Source organism: Mastomys coucha, unplaced genomic scaffold (assembly GCF_008632895.1).
Source record: "Mastomys coucha isolate ucsf_1 unplaced genomic scaffold, UCSF_Mcou_1 pScaffold21, whole genome shotgun sequence".
Taxonomy (NCBI): Eukaryota; Metazoa; Chordata; class Mammalia; order Rodentia; family Muridae; genus Mastomys; species Mastomys coucha.
In genome coordinates this window covers 23,227,802-23,246,198 of record NW_022196904.1, presented here as the reverse complement: position 1 = coordinate 23,246,198, position 18,397 = coordinate 23,227,802, and the positions used below count along the sequence as shown (strand labels likewise).

At 43.4% G+C, this 18,397-nt stretch overlaps 1 protein-coding gene across 4 annotated transcripts; it reads left to right on the top strand.

The window, feature by feature from the left end:
- The first annotated feature begins 1,262 nt into the window (after positions 1 to 1,262).
- LOC116101953 (zinc finger protein 790-like) lies at positions 1,263 to 15,191 on the top strand. 4 transcript variants are annotated; one of them, XM_031386028.1, is made up of 6 exons: positions 4,658 to 4,678; positions 5,845 to 5,941; positions 6,057 to 6,172; positions 9,960 to 10,086; positions 10,350 to 10,445; positions 12,878 to 15,191. In XM_031386028.1, exons 3-6 carry the CDS (start codon positions 6,164 to 6,166, stop codon positions 14,338 to 14,340), a joined length of 1,695 nt encoding a protein of 564 aa, XP_031241888.1. In that variant the 5' UTR covers positions 4,658 to 4,678; positions 5,845 to 5,941; positions 6,057 to 6,163; the 3' UTR covers positions 14,341 to 15,191. The 4 variants fall into 4 exon arrangements, with proteins under 4 accessions (XP_031241887.1, XP_031241885.1, XP_031241886.1 ...); XM_031386027.1 differs by lacking the exons at positions 4,658 to 4,678; positions 5,845 to 5,941 and adding an exon at positions 1,263 to 1,490; XM_031386025.1 differs by lacking the exons at positions 4,658 to 4,678; positions 5,845 to 5,941 and adding an exon at positions 1,263 to 1,534.
- Positions 15,192 to 18,397: the final 3,206 nt, after the last annotated feature.

The window sequence follows — 18,397 nt, the reverse complement described above, 5'->3', positions numbered from 1 at the left end:
TGGTCATTCCCTAGGAACTGTCTGTCTTCTGCACTGGCCAGATCGGAGAGTTAACGGGAGATGTGACGAGAATCTTTCAAGTCCCGTCGTTGGCACTAATTTATGCGATATCTTCAGGGATGCTGACCTTGTTTTTGTTCATTAGTTAGACTCTTCAATCACAATAGCCCACACTCCACAAGTCAGGGAACCAATGTTTTTGGAAATGGTCACTCTCTGTTTATGATTCTGTACTGGCCAGTTTTATGCCACAAGCAAGAGACATCAGGAAGGAGGGGCCCTCAATTGAGAAACTGCCTTCCTGAGACCTGGCTGAGGTGAGCTGTGGGACATTTTCTTAATTGATCCAGGAGGGAGGGGCCAGGCTATTGTGGGGCTGGATGTCCTGGGTTCTATAAGAAAGCAGGCTGAGCAAGCCAGTAAGCAGCACTCCTCCATGGCCTCTGCATCAGCTCCTGCCTCCAGGTTCCTGCCCTGTTTGAGTTCCTGTTCTGACTTCCTTTGATGATGAACTGTAATGTGAGAGCTTGAGCTTCCACAAATCCCTTCTCCTCAAGTTCCTTTGGTCATGGTGTTTCATCATACTAATAGTAACCCTAACTAAGACACAAACATAGTTACAGACCCATCTCAAAATTATCCTGTTTAATGAAAGTCTAAATCCTCTCTTTCCCAATCCTCAATAACATTTAATAACTCTATCTTAATATTGCTTTTGACTGTTGGATGGTAAGTTATATTTTATTTATGTTAGATAACTAAGTATCGCTTACTATCTAACCAATCTGTACCTTATTTTATTAGAAGACAATTTTTGTTTTCTTTTTATAAAGTTTATTATTATTTTGGAGAAAAACTTTTCCTTCATACAATGCAATTAATAGAGTCAATAATTCTTGGTCGTCAATTTGATTACATCTGGACTTAACTAAAACCAAAAAAACACATCTGAGGGATCTCTGCTTTATTTGAAGTGGGAAGATCTACTTTGAATCTGGATATTTGAATAAGGAAGACACATCTTTATTCCAGAACTTTAATTCAGTTCTAAACTGGGCCATGTTTTTTTCTGGAAGCCTATGGAAGGACGTGGAAGGATGAAACTTTCACTCTTTGACTGCTACTGCTCACCTTGCCAGCAAGTCCTTCTTTGGCAGGTTTTCTTTCACACAACCCAGTCTAGGTTGGCTACGCTTCCCCTCTGGTGACGTACGAGTCGCAGGGCCTCCTGGGAAATGTAGTTCAACACTTGGCCAGCGGCGGGTCTCGCGGTGTACCCTAGGCTTGGTTTATCAGACACACCAGGAAGCCAGTTAGACGCTGCCTGCATGCTTGCTTGCTGGCTGGTAGCGCGCGAAGCTGTGGGGGAGGACAACTGAGGAGCGTCGCGCGTTCCCGAACCCCAAAGCGAATCCCAGTGTGAGACCTGAGTGTTTGAGACCAAACCAACCCTGGGCAGTCTGATGAGAGGAAGCCGCCTGCCTAGTCCCGTGGGTACCAGTGAGCAATGGAAATCCTAGTGTGTGATACCCTGGTGAGACCTGGTGTGTGGAAGGGAAGTGAATTGAGAGAAACTAGGCGAGGATAAGATTGATGGAGTAATGGGGAGGCACCAAAGTGCTGGGTAGCCTAATGAAGGTGAGGGTAACACTATAGTGTGGTCTGTGCATGTGATGATTCCAAGTATTAGCCCCTCAATGTGGATCACCTGGGTGGCAGGGAGTGGCACAGTCTGAACCCTCTAAATCTCAGTTCCACTTCAAATCGTGATTAATACCTGAAAAGTCTTGGGTTCAAGGCCGATTATTGTCTATTTGCTTAAGCTAGTAGAGACGATCTCCGCTCCAGAAAGATGGCATGGTGGGGGCCTGAGGTTTCGTGCAGAAGGTTGCTGTGTAGTTTATAGTACACATCTGTAATCAGTCTGTTTTGATCCCAAGGGTTGTAGGCAGCGGGGCTGGAAGCAGGGAGGGTCTTACCTTTCTGGGAAGGAATGTGTGGCCTTGAGGATGGGGAAAGGGAAGTGGAAGGGGACCCTTCATGTGTATCCATCAGGCTGGTGTGTGGCTACTGGTAGATACAGTTTAGATTTTTTTCTTTTTCTTTCCTCCTTCTCCTTCCCCTCCCCCTCTTGCTCCCCCTTCTCTTCCCTTCCTTCCTTCCCCTCCTCCTTCTCCTCCCACCCCCCTCCTATTCTGCCTCTCCTCCTCCTCCTCTCCTCCTTTATTTTGAGACAGGCTCTTACTATGTACCCCCTGGCTTTCGTGGAATTCACTAAGTAGACCAGGCTGGCCCTGAAAGCACAGAAATATGCCTGCATCCACCTCCCCATTGCTAGAATTCAAGGTGTTCAGTTTTGAGATGGTACTTGAATTAACATTTAGGGCCTGAACTGTTTTCTCACAGATAGATGACCACATTCCTAATCTAACATAAACAAGAAGAGATGATAGTAGGCAGATGAAACATAAAGAAGGTTCTGGCTTGGAAGTGGCAGTGGAGGAGGAGGAGGAGGAGGAGGAGGAGGAGGAGGAGGAGGAGGAGGAGGAGGAGGAGTGGAGCAGAGCAGAGGAGCACACCTTTAATCCCAGCACTTGGGAGGCAGAGGCAGGTGGATCCCTGAGTTCGAGGCCAGTCTAGTCTACAGAGTGAGTTCCAGGACAGTCAAAGCTACGCAGAGAAACCTTGTAGTGACAATTCTGGAATTTGGGGTTCTAAAAAACCACAGAAATATTATAGGAATATGCTTTCATTTTAATCCCAGGTGTGGGGCTAGGCTGATTTGCCTCATGCTCTAGCAGAGGCATGACTTTACTAGTTGGAGACAGTTTCTGTAGTTGTGTGTTGTTTGGAATTCTGGGAAATTTTAAGAGGGTATATAAATGCTGAAGCCCCATAGGTGGGTGGTGTTTGGTCATTACCCACTAAGTGCCACCACTCCCCCATGTGTTGCAGTGTGTTAGTAGTCATGCTCAAGGAAGAAACAAGAGGAAGAAATTAAATTCAAAGACCCCCCCTCTCTCTTTCCCCTCTATACTTCTTAACTTTCCTATCTAGGGATAGGGGATGAAACAGGGGGTGGGGGATAAAGGGTGTGGAAAAAGGAGAACCCACAAAGTAGCAAAGACCAGCTCCAGAAGGTTATCGGTGAATGAGAGGCACGTAGGGTACAGGTGTTTAGTGATGCCACTAAAGTGCTTTTCAGGACTTCCTAATAGGTTTTGCTTTTAAGTTTTAGTTAATGTTAATTTTTAGTTGTAATTTTATTCTCTATAATTTTATTCTCTATTAGTACCTTTTAGTACCTTTTTTTTTGGTTTGTTTGTTTTTTGTTTTTTTGTTTGTTTTCTGCAACTTGTCCTAAAAGGCCCTTTCTTATTCATTTTCATAGCCTACATATGAATTCAATTCTTTATGGGTGTACAATCTTTGCAAATATTCACTACTTCACATTGAGGTTTTGTTTTCGTTTTTTAAAACTTATTTTTATTTGGCTATTTTATGTGTATGGGCATTTTGTATGTTTGTGTACCACATATGTACAAGGCCTGCTAAAGTCAGAAGAGGGCACTGGATTCCCTGGAACTGAAGGTAGAGACAGTGTGGCTATCATGTGGGTGCCAGGAATTGAACCTGGGTCCTCTGGAAGAGCAGATTTGCCCTAAGCTACCTTTTTAGCCCTGCGGTTTGTTTTTAATAAATTTCAGTTTCTACCTATTGTTAAAACATTCAGGGTTGGATTTTCTATGAGCATTTTCAATTGCTACGTAAACAAATTTTCATAAGTTGTGCCACCACATTTTAAGAAGTAAATTAGAAAAGTAACTAAAGCAAGCGGTGAACAGTTTCTGGTCTCTTAAATCAGGAAATTACTGGCTTTCACAGATAACTGACAAGTGTAGGTTAATACAGATTAAAAACATCATTGATGATTCTCAGGGAAAAGAACACAGAGTAAGCCGGGCAGTGGTGATGCACGTCTTTAATCCCAGCACTTGGGAGGCAGAGGCAGGTGGATTTCTGAGTTCCAGGCCAGCCTGGTCTACAGAGTGAGTTCCAGGACAGCCAGGGCTTCACAGAGAAACCCGTCTCGACAAACCAAAAAAAAAAGAACACAGAATGATAATGCTATTGTGCGTACTTTTTGATAGGTTTGAATCCGTTCAAACTTCCACTAGGACACACATGCATATATGATTATCTACACTAAGTACAAAAACATAATTTCTCTTAGTATTGTTTGTTATTGCTACCATCTGAAGTGGAAACATAAGGGTTCTTTGGAAAGTCGGTTGGGTGGTGTTTTGCTGGGGCAAACATGTGAAAGAATGTTTAGCTGAAGTGGGCACAGGTGAAAGGCTAAGGCAGACTCATGAAGGAACATTGAGTTGAAGCAGACACAGGTGAAAGGATGTTCTTCTCCAATAAGGCCACACCTCCTAATCCTTCCCAAAACAGTTCAGCAACTAGGAACCAAGCATTCAAATGTATGAGTCTATAGGGGCCATCCTTATTTAAAAACCACCATGTAGTATGAAATAGTTTATGTGCCTGGCCCTTTAAATGACCCTTTGCTCTTCAGTGACAGTTGGCGCTTGGGCTTCTGGGAACCAGAGAGGATATAAAAGCCAGCAGAGGCTGAGAGGTGAGTGGAGAGAGTAAGGAGCTGGAGAGAGTAGTAAGTGGGAGAGAGAGAGAGAGAGAGAGAGAGAGAGAGAGAGAGAGAGAGAGAGAGAGAGAGAGAGAGAGAGAGAGAGAGAGAGAGAGACAGACAGAGACAGACAGACAGAGACAGACAGAGAGAGAGAGACAGAGAGAGAGAGAGACAGGGGGAGAGAGAGAGACAGATAGAGAGACAGAGACAGAGAGACACACACACAGAGACACAGAGACAGAGAGAGAGGGAGAGAGAGACAGAGAGAGACAGAGACAGAGAGAGAGAGACAGACAGAGAGAGATTGGGAAGTCGGCAGTAGCGGAGTCCAGGAGAAGAAGAGTAGGGTCAGAGAAGAGAGTTGATGCAGGAAGAAGGAAGATTGTCTAGGGCTGGACAAGAGATGAGATTTTGAAGAATGAAAATATGAGGCAGTTGAAAGTGAATTGGGCTAGCCAACTGAGGTGGCAGTTGAGCCTAGAGAAGCTGAGCTGAGCCAGAGAAGATATTGTTAGAAGACAGATGTTTAAAACAAGAACCCACAAAGAAATTAAAAATAAAAGAAAAAAATTAAAGAACAGCTGGGCAGTGGTGGTGTACACTTTTAATCCCAGCACTTGGGTGGATTTCTGAGTTCGAGGCTAGCCTGGTCTACAGAGTGAGTTCTAGGACAGCCAGGGCTACACAACAAAACAAAACAAAACAAAACAAAATAAATAAAAGGAACCAAAAATCTCCATAAATGTGTGTGTGCATGTATGTGCATGTGCATATGTCTGTTTATAAAAAAAAAAAGGAACATTTATGGAGAGAGAGTAATCCTATTTCATATGCTGGTCTTTGTGGTGGTTTGGGTATAACTAATTGAATTCAAATCATCTCTCTTTAGTTGAGTAACTCTGGCTTTGCAAGGGAATAGAATTCCCTCAGAGTCCCCAAGCTCTTCCTCCAAGGAATAAAACAGCCCTTCACATATTTCCATCTGGAAGCTTTGTGGTGGTTTGGATGAGAATGGCCCCCTTAGGCTCTTATGTTTGAATGTTTGGTCCTGGTTAGTAGGACAACTTGGGAAGGACTAGGAGGTGTGGCCGTGTTGGAATAGGTGTGTCACTGCAGGTGGGTTTTGAGGTTTCAGAAGCCCATAAAGGGACCAGTGTCTGTCTGTCTCTGTGACCCTGCCTTTGGATTAGGATGCAAAACTCTGAGTGACTGCTCCAGCACCATGTCTGCCTGCTTTCTGCTGGCATCTCTGCTATGATGATTGTGGATTGACCCTCTAAAACTGAAGTAAGGCCCCAATTGCCTTGGTCTTTCTTGATCATGGTGTCCATTCACAGAAGTAGAACAGTAACTGAGACAAACTTCAAAGAAAACTTAACCTCTCCTGGTTCTTTCCCTCTAGCTTTCTCAAGCTCTATTTGGTTGATAGCGGAACCCAGAAGAGAACTAGTGAATTCAAGTTTTAAGCCAGGAACCCAGAAGAGAACTAGTGAATTCAAGTTTTAAGCCATGGCCCAAGTAAGTTGGAATTGTCTTCCAAGATAGCATGTAAATATCTATTACTACCTGTCCTTTAAACGACTTCTTTGAGTCTCTACCAGCTGGTAAGGGACGGTTGCGGAGCAGCCTAGAGCTGGTGCCCATTGCTTTTGTGTTCTAACCTTCTGACGAAGCACCAACGGAGGAGAAAGTCATTTCTGCAAGGGAGTACTAGGACGTCCTTTCTAAACCATAGTTTTACAAGGTGGGATTGTGTGGTTAAAGGGGAATAGAGTATAAGAATGTTTTTATTGAGTTCACAGAATAGGATATTCCAATTAATCAAGATGGGATGTGCCACTGGTTGGAATTCGCTTTGGTATGGCACTTGATGATGCCTTTGGTAGAAGTTATGGGACATTGAATTCACAGAGATTAGGATGTTGCATTTATCTGTAACATGAAGAATAAGCAAGAACACAGAAATAATGATATCTGTAGTATAAAGAAGGTTTATCAGAAAAGGCTTTGCCCCACTATTTGCCCACACCTCTGTCATGAGCCTTTTGACAATTAAAGGTGGTTCAGAGACAGTGAAGTGTGGCTGTTGTTGTTGTTGTTCTTCTTCTTCTTCTTATTATTATTAGGCTATTATTGACACATGGAACAGGTGTTGATTGGAAGAAGTATTAAGGAATGGATCTCTAAGGAATTATTATAATTAATTCAATTTAATTTTGCCAATCGGAAGTCTTTATTCCAGCCAGCTGGGAGTACACTCAGGTATTCCAGACCTAAGTGTAGCACTGAATGTCTAGAGCACAGGGGTTTTGAAGGCAGAGACCACGTCCCGGCATCTCACTCAGCAGCTGCGGGGCTGGGGTAGGTGGGGGTGGGGGTTGTGGCATTTAACTTTACTAAGTTAAACAATTAGCTGGAGAAGTCTTTGTGCAGATAAGTTAGCTAGGGCCTTTTGACCTTGGGTTTCTAGAATAGAGTTTGGTAATTTTCCATGGGGTTCTTCACAAGGAGATCAAGTTCTAGCTAAACCTGAAATGGCCTCAACAAGGATCCAAGATGGAGCTGGACAGTGGTGGCGAGGGCCTTTGATTCCAGCACCTGGGATGCAGAGGCAGGAGGATCTCCAAGTCTGAGGCCAACCTGGTCTATAGAGGGAATTCCAGGACAGCTAGAGTTACACAGAGAAAACTTGTCTTGAAGAAAAAAAAATGAAACAAAACAAAACAAATACAAGATGGAAGGACCTCTTTGCACTGTCTTGCCCTGTCACATCACTCTCACAAACTGTGTCGCCATCCTGCCAATCTGGAAGCCTTGATATATATATATATATATATATATATATATATATATATATATATATATATATATATATATATATATCATATATGAAGGGCGCCACAGACGTTATGCCGGCCTGTGCAGGCCCTGTGCATGCTGCCTTGGTTTCTGTGAGTTCATAGGAGCTTTGCTCGTGCTGATTCAGAGGGCCTTGTTGTCTTGGTGTCCTCCATCCCCTCTGGCTCCTACACTTTTTCCACCTCCTCTTTGGCAGGGCTCCCTAAGCCATGAGGGGAGGGGGGACTTGATGACGACATCCCATTTAGGGCTGAATGTCCCCAGGTCTCTCGCTCTACATGATGTCTGTCTGTGGGTCTCTGGATTTGTTCCCATCTGCTGCAGGAGGGAGCTTCTCAGATGGTGGCTGGGCAAGAACAGCAGAATATCATTAGGAGTCCTTTTATTGCTACATATTTTTTTAAGAATGGTAATATTTGATTTTACCCTAGGTTCCTGGGATATCTAATCTCTGGTTTTTGGTCACCCAAACAATGTTAGGTATTGATTCCATATTGTGGAGTGGGTCTTAAGTCAAAGCAGATGTTGGTTGGTTACTCCCACAAGCTATGTGCCACCACTGCTGTAGTATGTCTTGCAGGCAGGACACCCTTTGGCTTGTGGATGGCTCGGGGTTTATGTTTCTCTTGTGGTATAGATCGAGTACCTTCCTGTGCCAATAATGCTAGAAGGTGAAGGCTCTATGTAGGCACCAGCTTGATCTCTGTGTGCTCAATGAGTTGAGTAGGTGTGCTCCTCATCAATGAGGCCAGGATTGTTTGGAGATTCCCATGTAGTTCAATTCCAGTTTCATTTGGTGACAATGGAGGGCCAACTGGGTCTCTGTCACCCCCATTATTTGTGATTTCATTTAGATTGCTTACATATATGTAAGGACATTTCTACTGTATAAGGGATCCATACTACCCCTCAAATGGACCCTAATTTTACCTGTCTCCCCCTCTCCCCGCCCCCTTCCCACTTGATCTTTCTGTGCCAGGAACCCCCTGATCATCCATAGCTGTATATTCTGTTTCTCTTTCCTAATGAGATTTTTCTGTTCACTCTAGTCCCTTACTCTACACCTGACCTCTATGATTCTATGGGTTATAGCTTGACATAACAGCTAATATCCACATATAAGCAAATACATACCATATTGTCTTTCTGGGCTGGTATACCTCAAAGATGATTTTTTATTTTTTAGTTCCATTCATTTACCCGCAAATTTCATGATAACCATTTTTTAAAAAATGGCTGAGTAATACTCCATTTTGTAAATATACCGCATTTTCTTTACCCATTCTTCTATTGAGGCACATCTAGGTTGTTTTCAGTTTCTGGCTATTATGAATAGGGCAGCAGTGAATGTGGCTGAGCGAGTGTCTTTGTGATAGGATGGAGCATCTTCGGGTCTATGCCTAGGAATGAGTGGGACAGCTGAGTCTCGAGGTAGATTGATGCCCATCTTCCTGAGGAACCACCACACTGATTTCCACAGTGGTTGGACAAGTTTTCAATCTCACCAGCAATGATGAGTATCCTCCTCACCCCACATCCCCACCAGCATGAACTATCACTGTTCTATTGATCTTAGCCCTTCTTACAGGGTTAAGGTGAATCTCAAAGTAGTTTTGATCTGCATTACCATGACAAGTAAGGACGCTGAACATTTTTTTTTTAAGTCTTTTGTAGCCATTGGAATTTGCTCTTGAGAATTCTGTTTAGATCCTCATCCCATTTTTAACTGACTTGTTTGTCTTCTTGATACCCAGTTTCTTGAGTTCTCTATACAGTTTGGATATTAGCCCTCTATGGGATGGACAGTTGGTGAAATCTTTCCCCATTCTTTAGGCGTGACTTTGAATAACAGTGTCCTTTTCATTTTCCTATGGCCCCATTTATTAACAGTTGATCTCTGTGCCTGTGTTAATGGTGTCCTGTTCAGAGAGTCTTCCCTGTGCTGATGAGTTCCAGGCCATTCCTCACTGTCTCTTCCATCAGGTTCAGTGATTCTGGTTTTCTGTTAAGGTCTTTGGTCCCTTTGGAGTTGAGTTTGTGCAGGGTGATAAGCATAGAGCTATTTGGATTCGTTTACACGCAGCTATCCAGTTTGATCAGCACCATTTATTGAAGATTCTGTCTTCTTTTCCAGTGTGTGTTTCTGGCTTCTTTATCAAAAATGAGGTGTCCATAGGTGCATGGGTTTATATTTGGGTCATCAATGCGATTCTCTTGATCAACATGTCTATTTTTGTGCCAATACCATGCTGCTTTTATTATTGTAGGTTTGTTGTATGACTTGAGATTGGGGATTCATTTCCACGTCTCTTCCTGCGCTACTCCAAACTTCCAGCTTTAGCTGCTCCTTCATTTTTTTCTGCTCACTTCTCTTTGTTCAGCGTTTTCCCTTCTATCCAAACATTTTCTTTAAGTTTACCTCTGATATTTTGGCGTATCCTTTTAGGGACTGATGACATTCAGAGATGTGGCCGTAGTCTTCTCTCCAGAGGAGTGGGAGTGTCTGAGCCTGGACCAGAGGAGTTTATACAGAGACGTGATGCTGGAGAGCTACAGCCACCTCATCTCAGTGGGTGAGATTCAGAGCTCAGCCCTAGATGTTCCTGCAGTAGCAACGGGGTCTTTTTCAAAGTTGTAGAGGAGTTCCTTTGAAGTTGGTTTGTACAGAATTAGCAATAGTCACTCCTGGTGGGATCCTCCATCTCCCTCACCCCATTTTTTGACTTTCTCTTGTTGTTCTTACTATTGTCTCTCTCATAACCAAGAAGCCAGATGATAATCGTACAATTCTTACCCATGTGCTCATTTCCTCTTTTAAAAAAAATCTTCTGGGCAGGACTTTGTGTTTATCAGCCACATCTGTTCTCCTTGTTGGAAAAAGGACAAGACCCCTGGATGATTCTGAGAGACAAGACAAGAGGACCTTATCCAGGTGAGTGGGGGCTGAGGTAGAATGGAACAGACAGCAGTAAAGATGATGGCTGTCTTAGGGTGCCAGTTGCTGTGATGAGACACCATAACCAAAAAGCAAGCTGGGGAGGAGAGGGTTTCTTTGGCTTACACTTCCACATCATCGTCCGTCATTGGAGGAAGTCAGGACAGGAGCTCAAGCAGGGCAGTAACCTGGAGGCAGGAGCTGGTGCAGAGGCCATGGAGGGGTGCTGCTTATTGTCTTGCTCATCATGGCCTGCCCAACCTGTATTTTTATAGGACTCAGGACCACCAGCCCAGGGATGGCCCCACCCACAATGGGCTGGACCCTCCCCCGTCAGTCACTAATTAAGAAAGGTCTCTACAGCCTGATCTTATGGAGGCATTTTCTAAGTTGAGGCTCCCTCCTCTCAGATGACTCTAGCTTGTGTCAAGTTGACATAAAACGAGCCAGCACAGGATCCTAGCTTCCGAGTGGGTAAGAAGATCATGGAAATAGCTTTTCACTGGTCAAAGGCCTTTGACAGAGATGTGACTTTTAGAGTAAAACTTTTCCAGATTATCTCTCTTGCCACTTCAGATACCACTCCATGTATGTGCTCTGTCTGTCCTTCATGTTACAGAGGTACATGCCACTCTTTGTCTCCACTGGTCACTATTTTGTGGATAATTTGGATCAAGTTGTTGTATAAAATATTTAATCTCAATCAGGGGTTTCTACCCCACCTTTGGTCATTTAGTGTCCACATAAAAGACACATAGATACATACATGTACAAACACACACACACACACACACACACACACACACATGTTCTCTCTCTCTCTCACACACACACACACACACACACACACACACACACACCCTCTGAACAATACTGGAGCTAGGCAGATATCTTTCATCTAAGCTATTAGTATCTACTATTGTATTAAGAACCCCAAGATATAATTTGCCATGTTCCATCTGGGACACCCTTAAGTCCAGTTGGCCAGTCCTCCTAGCCATGGGTTCATGGCTCACCTACTCCATGGAGTCTTCTCTTTCCACCTTCTTCGCTTCTCCTCAGACCCCAAGCCAGGAACCAAAAACCCTACCTACCTCTCTTCTGCCCAGCTATAGGCTATCTGCATCTTTATTCAACCAATAGTACTAAATTAAGGGACAAAGTCACATAGCATCACTTGGTGTACATGAGGCAACTAGGGCCAGCATTTAACATTCCAATACATAGCAACAGGCGAACCTTAACATTAAGCCTTTCCTCTTGTTCCCTCTAATTTTCATTCAGATATTTATAAGCTTCTCCATTCTCTTAGGAAATTGTGATCTCTCTCTACCCCGATTTTACCTACTTCCTTGTGAATTAAAAAAATACATATATATTTAAAACTTTTGTGTGTGTTTGTTTATACGTTTGTATGTGCGCCGCATGGAAGCAGTGTCTGAGTGGGCCGAAGAGGGCAGCAGATTCCATGAGAACTGGTACTACACATGGTTGTGAGCCACCATGTGGGTGCTGGAAATTAAGCGCACATTGTCTACAAGAGCTGCCCGTGCTCCTAACTACTGAGCCAACTCTCCAGCCCTCTTGTTAATTCTTTTTTTTTTTTTTTAATCTTCCTTCTCCTTGCTTGTGTTTCCTTTATGCAGTTGGTTCAATCTTTTAACCGTCTGCCTATCATGTATTATGAAACTCTTTATTATTGGAGCATGGCCTTAAACCTCTGTGTCAAAAAAAATCAAGAAAACAAAAGGTAATGTGAGGAAAAATTAACATGGCTGTGCATAGTGGAAGAACAGAGAGAGTGGAGAACTTCATAGTGCAGGGGAAATGGAGCAACATTTCCCCTGGGAAGCAGAGCGATGTTTGCATTCATTTCTGGCTAAGCTCGTCCAGCCGTGCTGGCTTTCCTCCATTTGTACAGAAGGTCATGTGGAGTCATGTGTGGAGTCATTCCCATGCAGATAGGAAGGGGTAGACTGTATAGCATGTTACACTGTCATGTTCAGGTCTCTCCATTCATGCTTGCCGGTCCCTGGTATGTGACGTCATTGGCTTCACCTTAAACACACGCCCTCCTTCTGTTGTCATGCATCCATTCCTGAGCTCTTGTTATAATTATTAATTTGCTGACTTGAATCGGTCACACTGAGTGAAACAACCTCATGTCTGTTTTTCTCTTCTTGATCAATTATGTCAGTATTCATTTTTTTTTTGATTCCTTAGATGAATATGGTCAAAGGAGAACTTTATGTCTCTCTCACCCGACTCAGTTTTATTAGCTCTTTTAATTTTGTATTTACTTCTTGCTCCCTTTTCATATTCATAATTTTGCCATTTTTAAAGCCATTCATCTTATACTCTAGTATTTGTTCTATTTATATTGGACACTTTATCTGGTTTTGGATAAATACTATGAATTTATCTTTCAGACATAGATTTCAGTCCTCAGAACAAGAAGTTATTGGGAAAACATAGCACATATGAAGAATTATCTCAATGGGAAATGAAGGAATATTTTAGAAAACACAGTCTTGAAGATTTCTGTTTTGGAGATGACTCGGAAGGCAAAAGTCAGTTTCAAATGCATCAAAATCAGGATTATTTTAAGCAATTGGCAGTCACCTATGAAAAACTGCTCAGCTTGAACCAGGGTATAGTTTTCAATCACCAGAGACTTAATGCAGGAGAGAAAGCAGTTGAAACTCCGTGTGAAAAAGCCCTCAGTGTGGGATCTGACCATATTCTTCCTCAGCCAACTCACCCTGGTCACAAAGACCATGAAGACGAGGAGCGTGGGGAAGCCTGTGTTCCTGAGTGGGAGCACACGCACTGTTGGCAAGCTCACCGTCCTAAGACACCTCAGCAAGGGAAGGAATCTGCAGGGCCATTTGGTGTGCCTCCAGGAACACCGGGCCTTCAGCGAGCTCACACTGGTGAGAAGTCCCATGACTGTAAGGAGTGCGGAAAGTCCTTTACTTTGAAGTCAAACTTGACACGACATTGCAGAATTCACACTGGTGAAAGGCCATACACATGCCACGGATGTGGAAAAGCGTTTACACAGAAATCACATCTCATGTCGCATCAGAAAATTCACACTGGAAAAAAAGCTTATGTTTGTGGAGTCTGTGGAAAAGCTTTTCACTGTGACTCAAGCCTGACCAGTCATCAGAATATTCATTATCATGCGGTTGACTCTGGCAGGAAAGCATACGAATGTAAAAAATGTGGCAAGGACTTTGGTTGTCATTCAGGTCTCAGTAATCACCAGAAAATCCACACTGGAGAGAAACCTTATAAATGTAAGCACTGTGGAAGGCTTTTTAGGTTTCATTCACATCTTAGAGCGCACACACGAATTCACACTGGTGTGAAGTCCTATGACTGTAAGGAATGTGGAAAATCCTTTAATTTGAGGTCAAATTTGATGCGACATTACAGAGTTCATACCGGTGAGAGGCCATATACATGTCATGGATGTGGAAAAGCGTTTACACAGAAATCACATCTCACGTCACATCAGAAAATTCACACTGGAGAAAAAGCTTACGTATGTGGAGTCTGTGGAAAAGCTTTTAGTCGAGGTTCAAGCCTGACCAATCATCAGAATATTCATTATTATGTGGTTAATGCTGGCAAGAAGGTATATGAGTGTAAAGAATGTGGCAAGGGTTTTGGTTGCCATTCAAATCTCAGTCGCCATCAGAAAATCCATGCTGGTGAGAAACCTTTTAAATGTGGGGACTGTGAAAAGGCCTTTGGTCAAAGAGCACATCTTACCAAACATCAGAGAATTCACACTGGTGAAGGCCCTTATGAATGTCAGAGTGTGGTAAAGTTTTTCCTTGAAGACCACAACTATGTCGACGCCAGAAAATTCATATTGGTGTGAAATGATGGAATGTATGAGGAATGTAGAAAAGCCCTTATTTGTGGCTTGTATTGTACCCACACTAGAATATTCACATTAGTGGGAAGCCCTGAGTCCAAGGGATGTGGGAAAGCCCCAGTCTGGAGCTCAGGCTTTACTTTCATCACCAGAACATTCATACTGAGGAAACAAAATAGTCCAAGGAATATGGAAAGACTATTCACTGTTCAAGGCTTAAATCATCATTAGAAAATGTGTACTGTGGAGAAAGCTTAGCAACCAGGTGTCACTACCACCTACCTCAGGGATCCAGCGACAGCAGGATATATCATCGCTCACTGCCAAGATGCAACACATGACCCCACATCCTTCCCAAGCACACACACAACATCTTCTTATAAAAAGCCAGTGCCTCCTTGTAGAGAGAATCCCTTGTGTCCTGTGTGGGATCATCACCTGTCAATAAATAGCTGATTCTCTATTAGCTGAAATAGAAGGAAATTAGCAAGAGATAGAAAGTGGGATGTCTGGCATCGAGAGATTTGAACTTAGGGAGTTAGACGGAGGCAGAAGAGTCCCTGAACTCTGGAGGAGACAAGCATGAAACTGGGGACAGGTAACTAACCCTATGGAGGACAGAACAGTTTAACAGCTAAATAAGGGTCAAGTTAGTCAAGGGACAAGCCCAAGCTTATCGCATAGGCTTAACTCTTGGAGTCATTATTCTAGAAACAAAGAGGCCAGGCCAGGTAGAAAAAGCTCAAGGCTGCACCTCCTCTCCCTGTTCTTTTCCCCTCCACCCTTGCCCAGAAGCCACCTTTGTATGTTCCCTCCCCAATAAACCTCAGAGGTGAGACCTGTCACATCACCATGGGACTGTGTGGTGTCCATTGCTTAGATCATAACAAGGACCCTTAAGTATGTAATGGATGTAGCAAATTCTTTATCTGGTGTTCACGACTTAGAGCTACAATTCCTAAACTGTGGGTCACACCATCGGAAAATACATATTTCTGATGGTCTTAGGACCTGAGGCACTGCTCCATAGCAAAACTACACTCATTTGGCAGCAAGAAGAATGAATTTATGGTTGGGGGTTCCTAAAACAATGGGAAATGTGTTTTCTGATGGCTGCTGCCCACAGGTTGAAAACTGATGGCTTATAACATCCCCCCCCCCCTTTTTTTTGAGAAAATCAGAGATAAAATTGTAAAAGGCTTTTAAAGGAAGAAGGTACTAATTGGTCATCAGTTATTCACTATTAAAGAGGCTATAGTGTATATTTAGAAGGTACATTTCAAGACAATGTAGGTGCAAAAATTATATTTTGACAAGTGTCATGCTGATGGCTTGTATTCTAGGCGATCATTAATGATTTTCTTTTCTAGTACAATCCAAAAGTCCAAATAAAATAAAAAAGCGTTTTAAAATGCAATTGAAAATCATGTCAAAGTAAATCAGGCTATACTATAAAGGAGTGGAAAGCCTTATGTGAAATTTGCCACATTGTGCTAACATAAAACATAATTCTGATAACAAAATTAAATAAGGATTGCATTGGATAGGAAATTCCTGGAAAAAATATAAATTTGTGTGTGTGTGTGTTGGTGTGTTGGTGTGTCTATGTATGTTTATGTGTGGTGTGTGTGTGTGTGTGTGTGTGTGTGTTGTGTGTTTCACAAAGTGCATGTGGAGGAGTAGGTTCTTTCCTACCATGGGGGTCTCAGGGATCAAGTTGAAGTTGTCAGACTAGAAGCCTTCAAGACTTGGGCTCCAACTTTTGTTTCTTTTCCTGGGCATATGAGCCTAGTGTTTAAGGGAATTAAAGTAATACATTTGAAATTTACCTGGAATGGTAAAGCTTTTCTTTAAGTAAATCTTACATGGTTAATTTTTAGTTGCGTCACAATTTTTTCATTATTTTAACATGTATGATTGTTTTTCTTGTATGCTTGTATGTATGTATGTATGTGCACCACGTGTGCCTCTGCATGTGGATACCTAATGTCCATGGATGCTGGCAAAGCATCCCCTCTAACTAGAGTTCCAGATAATTGGTAGCTATTTTGTGGGTGCTGGGAATTGATCCAGGATCGTCTGGATGAGCAGCCAGTATTCTTAGCCACTGGCCCCCATCATGGTTTATCATTTCAGCTCCTGGTACCTTTCAGTTTATATGATTTAAGGAAATGAGTACCTGTATATGTGTGTTGTACATGGTAAGTCATACTTGGACTTGGTCCTATAGTCTCAGGTATTTGAGTACTTGGTCCCCAGTTGGTGGGGCTGTTAGGAGACATTTAGAAGGTGTGGCCTTGTTGGCAAAAGTATGCCATTGGAGCAGGCTTTGAATGTTGGGATTCCTACCATTTCTGGCTTCCTGCTTGAACTTTAGGATGTGAGCCCTCAGTTCTCAGCTGGCTGCTCCAGACACTCTGCCTGTCTGCCCACACCTGGTTTTGATGAACTCTTATCCCTCTGAAGCCATAAGCCCCAGATACACTGTTCCTCTTTTACATTTCCTTGGACATGGTGTTTTATCTCAGCCCTGGAAATGTAGCTAATACAGGAGTCTACCAGGGCCGTTGCTGACCCACCACTATGCTAGTTTTTTGAGGAATGTGGAAGACTTTGAAACTTTGGACTAGAAAAGCAACTGAAGGCTATACTCAGAGCTTAATGGGTCATCCTAGCAGGAGCTGGGTGATGGTTTGTTTGTTGTTGTTATTGTTGTTTTCTTTTGTTTTCCATGCCGATGAAATGAGCCGAGTCAATCCAGATTAGATTGTATTAAATGCAGGTTAATTGGAAGCTGCTCTTGGTGAGTTCCCTGGCCCCAAGGACCAAGGCCAAGGGTATCATCATGGGGAAAGAGAAGGGGGAGAGAGAGAAAGGGTGTGGGTGCAGAGAGAAGAGAAAGAAGGAGAAAGAGAGAGAGGGAGAGACCAAAGTGTCTGGATTGTATAGGGAGGAGCCTCTGTGGGGAAGGGCAGGAAAGTTCAGGGTTGGGGGCAGGGCATGCCAGGTGGGGACTGAGGGATGCTGGGAGAAGCTGGGGGCCAGGTCTGCTTTGATATGGAAAATATGCACCCCAGTCCCTTGTCCCAAGGTCTAAAACCAAACATCCCAATCTTTTGTGGATAGTAAATGAATAAAAGGTGGTGTAATCATCTATGTCTACTTCCTGCTGACATTGGGGCACAGTTTTGGGGTGTGGGCAAAAAGGTGGAATGTTGGCTAAGTCCAGGAAGGCTGGTGGTTTCACTGCTGTCCAGGTTGTGGGACCACCTTGGGGTAGGAGTGTGTAACCCCAGGTGAAGCTGAGAGGTGGGGCCAAAGCACCTGTGGGTAAGTGTTCTGGAGCTTTCCTGGATGCAGGTTCTGAGGGAGCCCCTGTATGTTAGGGGCAGTGGATAAAAGTGAAGGAGTTTAGGAAGAAAACCTTTTCCTTGGGTGTACACTTGAAACTCTTAGGCACATGGTCTTGGTAGTTGGAGGAGGGGTGGGGGTGGGTCCCAGGACCCGGGAAAGAGAAATAGATCCCACCCTCAGGAACAGGCAGGTATGGGGGGGGCAGGCTGTTAATAATTGATAGTGCATTTCTTGAGTGCAGTTGACCTGTGAGAGGTGGAGTTCCTGAAGTTATAAGAATCTTTTTAAATTTATAAAAAGATAAATCACTTTCCTGTAACTTTAATTTGTTTCAACCCTTGTTTTTAATGATGGTTCTTAAGTCCTTTAACCTCCCTTTTAGCCCACCATCCACTGGAGGTAGTGGGAAAGAAAGGATATGGGGGAAGTGGACCTGTTTAGAAAGGTTCTTTAGAGGAACTGTGTTGTCTGAAAATCCACAGTTCAGTTCACAGGTTAGCCGTGGCAGCTCAGCCCACTCGCCAACACTTCATGGATACACCAGCAGTTCAGTTTGGTAGAGCTGGGTTAGCAATATCCGTGACCCAACCTACCAGAGACATCTAGGCCTAAACCTTGCCATGAGTCAGCAGGAGGGACCAACAGGAACAGCAGGAGAAGTTCTCTGCTGTGCCTCTCTCAATGAGGTAAAGATCAGTGAAGACTT